Below are 12,580 nucleotides of genomic sequence, written 5' to 3' on the forward strand. Positions count from 1 at the left end.
TTCTTAAACAAGTAGAATCAAAAGCAAATAAACAAGTAAATACAATCTCGGGTTTCCCCTGACAGTTGTCACAAACACTGAACCCGTGTCTGACTGGTGGGCAAGTGCATTATTGTATCGCTGATCTCGGGACAAGCGCCAATCCTATTCAAAGCAGCGTTGCTGCAGGGGGTTTCACAGTCGCAGTTAGCCCCGCCCATAACAAATTATCCACCAATAGGCGTTCCTGTCAGAAATGGCAGTCAGTACAGTAATAATACGTCGATGTGATTGTCCAGTTTTGCTTTAATGCAGCTGTTCGGTAAATCTGTTGGAGCTCTAGATAGATTATTAGGGCTGTGTCTCTTTTTAAACGCTGAGAAATGGCAACAGTTAAAAAGGACGACAGATTAACAAGTTCTCAAAGTTTTCTATGCGTCGGGTTTGCAGGAATTTTTAGCAAAACCGTTACATCGCCTCTCGAGGTGGTGAAAATTTTGAGCCAGGTGGGGACTTTTCACTGCAAACGTGGCTTCTTGGGCAGTTTTCTACTTATTTATCAGCGTGAAGGTCTGCCGGCGTTTTGGAAAGGAAATTCGGTTTCCTGTCTGCGGTTGTTTCCATACAGTGCCATACATCTGGGAACCTACAAAACGTGAGTCTCCAGCCTTTAATATTTACTGTCAATGCTTTAAGACTTGTTTTTACAGTCTCTAGTTGAACGAGTGCTGTATTGCTTCAGTGATCATTAGAAATCTGAAGTTCTGAATTTGTTTACATTGAGAATTAGCTCTTAACCAGCGTAGCTACACCGGTTACATTCCATTACCGGTTAGCTTTAATACACCAGTGAAACAGTGATGTTGTACAGAATACCGATATTTCCTGTCGTTCTCATATCTCGATCGTGTGTATGTGGTTTATTAAATTAGGTGAGCTCCGAGGCTAAGTTTGTTTCAGTGTGTGTTAGCTTTAAAGTTTACTTCAGTTCAACGCGACATCATCACGCCTCAGCGACTAGACCAATCAGAGAGCAGGAAAACCGGCACATTTGATGACGTCATGAGAGCTCGAGTCATAGCTCTGAAAGGGCGTTTCCAAACACCGCTTTCAAACAAACCTGGTTAAAATGTTACAGAATGTACAAATAATGCTACTGTACACTTAATCATTAATACTGAAGTGGATTCATTACTGATAAGTCGAATTCTTCGGATCCTAGCGAGAAGTGAATACACAAGCAGTGCATGCCACGTGTCACCATGTACTGTATATATAAATATAAACACTGCCCTGATCAGCAGTTTAGGAATGTCCTATAGAGTTCTAGGAAACAGGGCAGTAACTGGATCTGCCTTACACCACACCAGTGTTGTGGATTGGTGTTCTCTAGGACATACGTTATATTCATAAGTGTACAGTTAACCGTTATAAGATATGCCCCAGAGATTTATTTTTAAAAATCCACACTTTGTTCTGAAGCATGTGAGATAAACAAATCTTGCACTGTGATTTTTAATCAGATTTTTTCCCATGTCTAACAGGATCATCCACCTCTATATGGATGAACTTGGTCGTATTTCCCAGTGGAAGGCCATACTGACTGGTGGTCTAGCAGGTATATCTGCTGCGCTGCTTACCTATCCCTTAGAGGTGGTTGAAACCAGACTGATAGCCCAAAACTGCAGAGAATCCACATATCGGGGTGTGCTGCACGCTCTTTCCAGTATCAAGCGACATGAGGGGTTCCTGGCTCTGTACCGTGGCTTTTCTCTCACTATATTAGGTATGCCTTTTTGACTTCTTAAGTTTATAATGAAAGAATGCTTGTTGGTGTTGGGATTTGAACACATAGCCTTCCATTCAGTAGACAAATACCACTTTATCTTTCTTATATGGTGAATATAATAATGCACAGGTTGTGTAATATGTATAGTTCTAATTTGTAAGTTAAGCCACACTTATTTCTAATGTTTGATTATACTTGCATAGAATTGTGACTGTCCCTGGGCACTGAGCTATCCTGAGTAATAATTGTCACTTTACTCCGATCAGGCATAACATTATGACCACCTGCCTAATATTGTGTTGGTCCCCCTTTGGCTGCCAAAACAACCCTGACCCATCATGCACTGTGTATTCTGACACCTTTCTATCAGAACCAGCATTAACTTCTTCAGAAATTTCAGCAACAGTAGCTTGTCTGTTGGATCAGATCACACAGCCCAGCCTTCGCACCCATGTGCATCAGTGAGCCTTGGCCACTTATGACCCTGTCACCAGTTCAACACTGTTCCTTCCTTGGACCACTTTTGATAGATACTGACCACTGCAGACCCGGAACACCCCACAAGAGCTGCAGTATTGGAGATGCTCTGATCCAGTCGTCTAGCCATCACAATTTGGCCCTTCGTCAAGCTTGCACAAATCTTTACGTTGCCCATTTTCCCCACTTCTAATACATTAACTATGAGGACAAAATGTTCACTTGCTGCCTGATATATCCCACCCACTAACAGGTGCCATGATGAGGAGATAATTGGTGTTTATCACTTCACCTGGCACTGCTCATAATGTTATGCCTGAGCTGTGTATTTTGTACTTGATAATCACATGTTCCTTGCAGTTGGTCATGTGAATTTTAATTGACATGTTCCCGCAGTTTAGTTATTGCAGTTAGATATTCACAAAAGTTATATACAGCACTTCTTTTTTCTCCTTGCGCTTATCTTTCTCAAATACTAAATACTATGATGTTGTTTACAGCATCTATGTACTTCTAGTTGTTTAAAATTCAGGTAAAATTAAGCGCAATATAACCAAGTGAAATTACTTTCTGATTTCTAGACACTGTGATGATTTCTTTTGAGTGTCTATCCTCTTTTCTTTTTTCTGTGGTACAGGTGCAGTTCCCTTCTCAATTGGCTGCTATGTGGTTTTTATTAACTTGGATAAGCTGTGGCAGGAGCACCACTTCCGTTTCAACTCTTTGCAGAACTTCGTCAATGGCTGTCTTGCGGCAGGAGTGGCTCAGACTCTCTCTTTCCCCTTTGAGACAATTAAAAGGAAGATGCAGGTGAGACATTAGGGCTCCTCTTTTGTACTTATACAAACAGTTATATAAATGTATACTGTTGTGCTTCTCCATTATAGATGCATGATAGTTTTTGCACAATTTATGAGCATCAATGAATCCATTAGAAGATACCCCTTCTTTTAATATTAACAGCTTTTTTGTTGTTACACCATGTGCAGGAATTCATGTCATGTTTTACCTGACCATTCTACTACCTCAGCTATCACTGAAGACGAGGCCTTTATTTGTCACATATACATTACAGCACAGTGAAATTATTTTATTTATTTATTTATTTAGTTAGTTAGTTATTTAGTTAGTTATTTATTAACATATCTCAGCTTGTTTGGAATTTAGGGTCAGAACATACACTATATTGCCAAAAGTATTCGTTCACCCATCCAAATAATCAGAATCAGGTGTTCCAATCACTTCCATGGCCACAGGTGTATAAAATCAAGCACCTAGGCATGCAGACTGTTTTTACAAACATTTGTGAAAGAATGGGTCGCTCTCAGGAGCTCAGTGAATTCCAGCGTGGAACTGTGATAGGATGCCACCTGTGCAACAAATCCAGTCGTGAAATTTCCTCACTCCTAAATATTCCACAGTCAACTGTCAGCTGTATTATAAGAACATGGAAGTGTTTGGGAACGACAGCAACTCAGCCACGAAGTGGTAGGCCACGTAAACTGATGGAGCGGGGTCAGCGGATGCTGAGGCGCATAGTGCGAAGAGGTCGCCAACTTTCTGCAGAGTCAATCGCTACAGACCTCCAAACTTCATGTGGCCTTCAGATTAGCTCAAGAACAGTGCGCAGAGAGCTTCATGGAATGGGTTTCCATGGCCGAGCAGCTGCATCCAAGCCATACATCACCAAGTGCAATGCAAAGCGTCGTATGCAGTGGTGTAAAGCACGCCACCACTGGACTCTAGAACAGTAGAGACGCGTTCTCTGGAGTGACGAATCGCACTTCTCCATCTGGCAATCTGATGGACGAGTCTGGGTTTGGCGGTTGCCAGGAGAACGGTACTTGTCTGACTGCATTGTGCCAAGTGTAAAGTTTGGTGGAGGGGGGATTATGGTGTGGGGTTGTTTTTCAGGAGCTGGGCTTGGCCCCTTAGTTCCAGTGAAAGGAACTCTGAATGCTTCAGCATACCAAGACATTTTGGACAATTCCATGCTCCCAACTTTGTGGGAACCGTTTGGAGCTGGCCCCTTCCTCTTCCAACATGACTGTGCACCAGTGCACAAAGCAAGGTCCATAAAGACGTGGATGACAGAGTCTGGTGTGGATGAACTTGACTGGCCTGCACAGAGTCCGGACCTCAACCCGATAGAACACCTTTGGGATGAATTAGAGCAGAGACTGAGAGCCAGACCTTCTCGTCCAACATCAGTGTGTGACCTCACAAATGTGCTTCTGGAAGAATGGTCAAAAATTCCCATAAACACACTCCTAAACCTTGTGGACAGCCTTCCCAGAAGAGTTGAAGCTGTTATAGCTGCAAAGGGCGGACCGACGTCATATTGAACCCTATGGATTAGGAATGGGATGTCACTTAAGTTCATATGCAAGTCAAGGCAGGTGAGCGAATACTTTTGGCAATATAGTGTATGATCAGTCATGAACAGATTATGCCCACTGAGTGAAACTGCTAAGCTTTTTCACTTTCATATACAGTATTGTGTGAAAAATAATAGGCATCCTAGTTATTGTATAATATTTTGTCATGGATGCATACAGATGTTCATAGTAAATGAAAAGTGCAGGATGGGACACAGCACTGCTTTCTTGCTAAGATGTCTGTAATACTGTTCTTTACCACTAGGTGGCACAAAGAATATATATTATCTGTATGTCAAGCAAAACTGGTTAGTCCAATGTGTTACATAAACATAATTAAAATACTTTTACACCACAGTTTGGGAAATAATAGATGATGTCTACCACAGAAGTGAAGAAGGAAACCATCAGCAGCAGTAACTAAGAATCAAGATAATGTGTTTATTGGCTAAACAATATCTAAATATAAATGGCTTCACGTGTTACCTGTTACTTCAGTCTCACTTAAATGGTGGGTCAGCTAGTTGTCTGTTCACAGTGAAGGGAATGTCAGAAAACCTGCAGTTCAGTCTGTCATAACCATCACCCTGAGACAGTACAATGAGTCAGTGGTAAATCCTTTACAACAATGTGGTCCAATTCTATGACTTGTCTTATCTTCAAATACACATATTCCAACCCTGACTCTATTTTTTGTCCTTTAATCGCAATTACGTTTTTTTGTAAAATCATCTTAAACATGATTTCTTGTTGTGTTTCTAACATTTGCTTTATTTCCTCAATATTTAAGGCTCAGAGTCCTCTGCTGCCACACTGTGGAGGAGTTGATGTCCATTTTACTGGGACCATAGACTGCTTCAGGCAGGTCATCAAAACCAAAGGTGTCCTGTCCCTGTGGAGTGGCCTAACAGCCAACATGCTCAAGGTACGATATTAATGTATTTATTGAATAATTTATTTATTACTACACTTGATATCTTTAATCCAATAATATTGTGGATTATGCTAGCATTGTTCTTGAGATATACAATATTGACAGATACATATTAAATTAATCTTGTACTCTGGGCAAACAATTATTGTAAGCACAAAAAACAAGTTTGGCAGCCACCTGAGCAGTATCATTTTACTTCTGTTTGTCAGCTATGAATTAACCATAAATGTCTGGCTGTCTTAAAGTCTGACAAAAAAACAGTCTCTGACAAATCAAGTCAAGTCAAGAAGCTTTTATTTTCATTTCAACCATATATAGCTGAACACTGTGAAATAAGGCAATGTTTCTCTTGAGGAGATCAGAAGATCATGATGCTTGAGGCTTATTTTTGTTTTATTATTATTGTCGCTGATATTATTGTGTCATGGATAGATGTTAATATCAGTTATGTTTATTGTTTCTTGTTTAGATCACCCCATACTATGGCCTACTCTTCAGCTGCTTTGAGATGTGTAAGCAATTCTGTCTTTACCAAAACGGCTATACTTTGTCTCCATTAAGCTATAAGCTTAAACCAGGAGTGGACCAAAGCCTGGGCCCACAAGAACTACAGGAGTTTAAGCGCTATCTGAAAAACAGACAAATACAGGCCCAAAGTTCATCGATGGGAAATCGGTGGCAGACCTAACTGTATTATAAACAAACACCTAGTAGTAGGAAAAACAATGAAGGAGTTTGCTGGAGCACTTTTTTGGGTATTGTTAAAAAACCATACTGTGTAGACTTTAATAGATTACACTTGAATTCACTTGAGAACTTCTGTTCAGTAAATGTAATCATGGGCATTTTGGTTCTAAAGGGCAAGTTACAACACTTTTACTGTTTAGTATGTCAATGCACAATGGTATGCACTAAGTGTTCAGTATAGTTGATGCTGGGTAAATATTGCAGGTATTTAGTAAACAGTATGGGCATCCGAGTGTGAGATTTGGTCTATTTCGCTACCTGAAGTTAGACGACCTTGTGCATGCGCTGTAACAGTACTCGCTGCTAAAAGTTGTATGTATTATTAAATGTCATTACATGTATTTTTTTTTTTTTTACACTCAGCACTGTATTTAGTAAGCCATTATAATGATTTTATACCATACCACATATGTCTACCATACCACAACCCTTGTTTTCTAGAATACCTCCAAAAAAAGAGAGAACTGATAGTGGTACATTACACACTGTGACATCTTTCAGATAGTATTAATAGTGTATCAATATTATTGTGATTGTAAAAAAGGCCTCTCAGGTGGACTATTTCAGTGCCTTCAAACAATTCAAACATGATTATAATGGCTTTTTATGTTCTAAATGTTTTCATTATTTATGCGCTGTAAGAGGGTTTTTTTTTTCCATGTGTATATACAGTATATATAAAGTCACATTTTATATGTATTCACAATGTTTCAAATGAACTGGTAGGAATCAACAAGAATTTGATTGTTTATATATTAAACTCATCTTTGTCCCCAGTTGGCTTGTATTTTTGCTTTTGCAAATTTTTACATTATTACAATGTTTTATGTTTCACATTTGTAGTAAGCACCTTTTGTAGACTTTAGACATTGACCATTGATACTGCTTAAAAAGTAAGAATAAAACACTTTTATTTTCAGTAGGCCTACATAGCTGATTTAAAGAGTTTTGAAGGCATGATATGCAGCCCTTAAAATTGACATTTTCACTGAGCCTAAGATAATCAGTTACTATGAGATACCTTTATGAATATTTAATGTTTAGATGACAATCTATTTGCCTCTTGTGATAAAGATAACACAAATATGAAGATGTGGCAAATAAGGCACTTTGCAGATTCACTTTTCTCTCACTGATCAATAATTTGTGTCTGGCTTCGATCTGGCAGTGAAATAACTTAGCTAGGTCTTGTTGAAACTAGCGGTGTTTGACTTAGCAACAAAATAAACACAGCTTTTAACTTGTCTGTTAAAGCCGTACTGTGCAATTCTGTCTACGTTTGCAAGACCTTGTTGAATGCTGAAAACAAGCAAAAATTCCACTTCTCCCAACAAACCCATATATAAATGACACCGTCCCACTGTTTCATGTCACGTTTTTAAAACAATTGCATAACATCTACCCCAGTTCTGTCTTCCAATTTAGTCCGAAATGTTCTTTTAAAAAAGTTTGGTACCATTTAAAGCCATAATCAGATATCTTCATGTTCCAAGCAGAACAGAGCTCTGCTGCAAATTCATATTACAGACTTGTTGCCTCTTTAGTGGTGTTCTTACAACTTGTCAATAGTGAATATTTCTGCAGATGTTTAACTTTTAAAGTGAATCCTTCAAAGCAGGCTTAAAGTTTTAAGCAGTATACAAACACCCAGATCACTATATTGATGTATAAACTAACATGTAAAAGTATTTAGACAGAACATATTACGGTACGGAAATGATAAGCTACCCAAAACAAACAAAGAAGGGAAAATTACTGTAAAACACTTTTATGGATCATATATTTTTATTTCTTATTGTGGCTATGTGGATGTAAATGTGTTTTTGTTCTTAATTATTGAACCTGAGAGTCACAGGTACAGAGAATCTATTTCTTTCTTTTTTTTTCAATAAAAGGGCATAACCCGCTTTGTGTGTGTTTAATTGCATGCTGCAGATTTAAAGTCACTGTTGAAAACCTATTAAAATAGTACAGATTAATAGTTCACTATTTGAATACTGAATTAAGAAATAACATTGCCATGTTTAGACATGGGACGCTTCTTTCCTCCAACCTCTTGACTTCCGTTTGCACCCGATCTTATAAACCATAAACTCCGCCTTTGTTCCAAGTAACCAATCAGGGCGCCGCATTTCTGTTCGCGTTTTGTCTCGCGAATCCAGCATTTTAAAGTCTGTTCGCAACTTTTTAATCGGCCATTTCGACCCAGCCGGCTTTCTGTGCCAGTCCTGCGCCTGAGCGGGATTTAGTCTCCTTGAAACAACACCACAGTAACATCGCCCAACAATGAGTGAAACCGCCATTTCTTTCGCCAAGGACTTCTTGGCTGGTGGTATCGCCGCGGCTATTTCCAAAACAGCTGTTGCTCCTATTGAAAGAGTGAAACTGCTTCTTCAGGTAAGTTTGGGTGTAATTCATGTGAACTAGTGAAATCGCATTAATGATCATTTACAGTGTTCCGGAAGTCGTAGCCGCTGGCTAACTAGAGAAATGTAGCTAGCTGCATAGTTTTGTTACTTTTATTAGAAATATGTGCGATTTAATAGACTTATCGGAATAAGATGAGGTAAATTCGACTAATAAATGCTCTGTGTGTCTTGTTCAGTTTACGTTATATAACACAAGTAGTCGTTGCTAAAGGTAGTAAGCTAGTTAGCGCAGTGTGGCTAGTTCATTGTACGCTCGCTGGCCACAGTAAAACACCTGATTAATACACGGATTCAGATCCATTGTCCAGTCCCTGTAGGTCACTAATACTGTGTGTGTTTTTTTGAGGCGTTAGGAACAACGATGACGAGTTAGATGACGTGGGTTTCGAGTGTGTCGCGAGCGAGTTTTAGCTAGCTAGCTATGTGGCGTGACCTTAGCGCGTGCACTCCAGGAACAATTAACCGGCTCGCGCTAAAGGCCTCACAAAAATGAAGAGCTGGCTAGCGAGCTAACCTAGCTGGGTAGCGAGCGAAGACAAGGCTGAAAGTATTAGTCATCTCGAAACACTGACGCGGCTCGTGTGTGTGTGTGAATAATATTTACCACCATTCCGGTTTTTTTAAACCGACAAAACCGGTTTAGTTGTTCAGTGAAAATCTACTGGTTAAAGATTAGCCGGGTTCATTTCTGATTAAAATTTTTTATTGTAAAATGTCAAGCATTTATGGGATTTAAAAGCAAAAAACAAAAGCGTGTCTCATTAAAGACGGAGTATTTGGCGTTTCTTTTTACTCGATCCAAGGTCGTAGCAAGGGGAGACTTCTGAGGTTTTCACTGCTTTCCTCTACGGTTCAGTCACGTTTAATGAACAGCTCGAGTTTCTGTTTGGAAGCAAAAATAATTTCCAGTAGTAATACTTCTGCTCTTATTGGTATTTTATTTATTTTGGTCGAAGATTGCTTCATTTAGCGGGACGCCAAGATGCAGTTGTTAGCCGGTTAGCTAGCTAGGGGTGTCCCTTTTTAATAGCTTTTAATGCGCTCACATAAATGACGAATACATTTATACTTTTTAGAGTAACTTTCCTAGTTGTGTGTTCATTAAAAAGTATAGCTAACGTATTCTGTACCTCTTGTTGCAGGTTCAACATGCCAGCAAACAAATCACAGCCGATAAGCAGTACAAGGGTATTATGGATTGCGTTGTCCGTATTCCCAAGGAGCAAGGTGTCCTGTCGTTCTGGAGAGGCAACTTGGCCAATGTCATCAGATATTTCCCCACTCAGGCCCTCAACTTTGCTTTCAAGGACAAGTACAAGAAGGTCTTCCTGGACGGTGTAGACAAGCGCACCCAGTTCTGGAGGTACTTTGCTGGTAACTTGGCCTCTGGTGGTGCTGCTGGTGCCACCTCTCTGTGCTTTGTCTACCCTCTCGACTTCGCCAGAACCCGTCTGGCAGCAGATGTCGGCAAAGGGGGAGCCGAGAGAGAGTTCACTGGTCTGGGCAACTGCTTAGTGAAAGTCTTCAGGTCTGATGGCCTCAAGGGCCTGTACCAGGGCTTCAATGTATCTGTGCAGGGTATCATCATCTACAGAGCTGCTTACTTCGGCATCTACGACACAGCAAAGGGTGAGTCTGTTTGTAGTGTACGGGTGGTGTGGGAAATGTTATTTGCAATGTTTTGTTTTTTTTAATTAATCGTATCCCCTTCTCTGTAGGCATGTTGCCAGATCCCAAGAACACCCATATTGTTGTGAGTTGGATGATTGCTCAGACTGTAACCGCTGTCGCTGGCCTTGCATCCTACCCCTTCGACACCGTGCGTCGTCGTATGATGATGCAGTCTGGACGCAAAGGAGGTGGGCATTTAGCAAGTTGTGTGTGTGAAATTGTTGTTGCTTTCCACTTCCTTTTGTGAGAAGACTAATATACATCTCATTTTGCATTGTAGCTGACATCATGTACACCGGAACAATTGACTGCTGGAGGAAGATTGCCCGTGATGAGGGTGGCAAGGCCTTCTTCAAGGGAGCCTGGTCCAATGTTCTCCGAGGCATGGGTGGTGCCTTTGTGCTTGTCCTGTATGACGAGCTTAAGAAAGTCATCTAAATGGTTCAGTGTTAGTGTTGGGGTGTCTAAATGTAAAATAACTTGTACATTTACAAGGACTCAAATTCCGCCTTATTTATAGGGACCAACTAGTATGTCAGTACTAGTTGTACTGTGGGAATAGTTATGTGCTTTTTATTTCGGCACTGCTTTGTTTTTCCCCTCACCATGCCATTCCTGGAACAAGCCGTGCCAGGTACTGAAACCTGTATTGTCATCCAGTCTGTTTAAGACAATTTAATAAAGACCAACTAAACCTGATCTTTCGTTTGTGTTGAGCTGTTTTTATTTTTGTTGTTTTGCACTCAAGGAGTTTCACTGATCTTAAATGGAAAAGATTGTTTATAAATCTGTACCTCCACTGTTGGTTCAATAGCCTGTCTGATTTAATGCCTCATGAGGCACAGACAGGCATGTTGTATTTTCAGAGTTTCAGATTCCTGGGCTGTCTTCCAGTCATGTGTGGGTCTCATCCAAGAACAGCTGTGATGAACATGATCTCTTGGTGCTTCTTTAGTCATTCATACTGGTAGTGGAAATACTACTATGGCTCTGCATTTTGACCCCATGCTGCTTACCCTCCAAGATAAGTCTCTGTACCATGGATCATATTATTGCTTATTTTGGGCTTCTCTGCCTACCAGAAAAGATTTTGGTGTACACAGCAGACTAAAGTATGTTTTGCATGTTGGTTTAACAGCACAATTTGTCCTGAAGATGCATAGGTGATTTGTCTAGGTTTAAGTGAAAAAGGATCAAAGGTTTAACTTGATTATGGGCTGATATGGAAACCTAAGCATTCACTGAAACACAACACTGCAAGGTCAAAGGACGCATTACTGGTCTTTTGCTGGTCAAAGGTTGTTTCTTCCATAACCTAGGGAACAGGTGTTTCAATCATTAGCTAACACTTTGACATAGCCTATTTTTAAATATAGTCCCATCAGAAGGTACTGGAATGGCAAGGACAGTTCTTTTTATTTCTGCTATACACTGAAGACATTTGGATTAGGTCAAAAGATGAATGACATCTGAATTTCAGCTTTCATTTTTCTGATCTTTAAATGTAGATTTGTTAATCATCTTGGAAAAAAAGCACCTCTGTTGGCTTGCCACCAAATGTATTATAATTAATGTTTGTTTACACTTATTGCAAGGTATATGCATCACGTCTCTGTCCTGGTAACATCAATAAACTGTCGTGTTTCTTTTGTGATGGGTTTTCAGTTGTTTTGGGGTTTATACCTTCAGTCTCCTCTTCAAAAATGGAAATGCTGCTCCAGTGGGTTAAGATCTGGTGATTGAATTGGCCAGTCTAAAACCTTCCAATTTCCCCCCCCCAATGGTCAATTGTTTTGGGTCATTGTCTTGCTGCATGGTAAAATTCCTTCTAATCAGATCAGATGTATTTCATTGTAAATTGTCAGACAGAATGTTTCAGTAAAATTCTGAACTGAGCCAGGCCTTCTCATCCAACTACAGTGCCTAACCTCACAAATGCGATTTTTAGAAGAATGCTCAGAAATTTCCATAAACACACTCCTCAACCTTGTGGGAAAGCCTTCCCAGGAGAGTTAAAGCAGTTACAGCTGCAAAGGGTGAGCCAACTCCATTTTAAACTCATTTGCATGTAAGGGCAGTCCCAGTTTTGGCCTGGCTCACAGTCTCTGCTCTAATTCATCCTAAAGGTGTTCTATCGGGTTTGTGCACTGGTGTACAGTCATGTTGGAACAGGAAG

At 40.1% G+C, this 12,580-nt stretch overlaps 2 protein-coding genes across 2 annotated transcripts; both read left to right on the forward strand.

The window, feature by feature from the left end:
- The first annotated feature begins 234 nt into the window (after positions 1-234).
- slc25a43 (solute carrier family 25 member 43) lies at positions 235-6,658 on the forward strand. The gene is made up of 5 exons (XM_058397331.1): positions 235-634; positions 1,524-1,765; positions 2,883-3,055; positions 5,414-5,548; positions 6,027-6,658. The coding sequence occupies exons 1-5, from the start codon at positions 363-365 to the stop codon at positions 6,243-6,245; spliced, it is 1,041 nt and encodes a 346-aa protein (XP_058253314.1). The 5' UTR covers positions 235-362; the 3' UTR covers positions 6,246-6,658.
- A 1,830-nt stretch (positions 6,659-8,488) lies between these two features.
- slc25a5 (solute carrier family 25 member 5) lies at positions 8,489-11,103 on the forward strand. The gene is made up of 4 exons (XM_058397332.1): positions 8,489-8,701; positions 9,876-10,362; positions 10,452-10,592; positions 10,685-11,103. Exons 1-4 carry the CDS (start codon positions 8,591-8,593, stop codon positions 10,840-10,842), a joined length of 897 nt encoding a protein of 298 aa, XP_058253315.1. The 5' UTR covers positions 8,489-8,590; the 3' UTR covers positions 10,843-11,103.
- Positions 11,104-12,580: the final 1,477 nt, after the last annotated feature.

This window comes from Hemibagrus wyckioides, linkage group LG08 (genome assembly GCF_019097595.1).
Source record: "Hemibagrus wyckioides isolate EC202008001 linkage group LG08, SWU_Hwy_1.0, whole genome shotgun sequence".
In the NCBI taxonomy this organism is placed as follows: Eukaryota; Metazoa; Chordata; class Actinopteri; order Siluriformes; family Bagridae; genus Hemibagrus; species Hemibagrus wyckioides.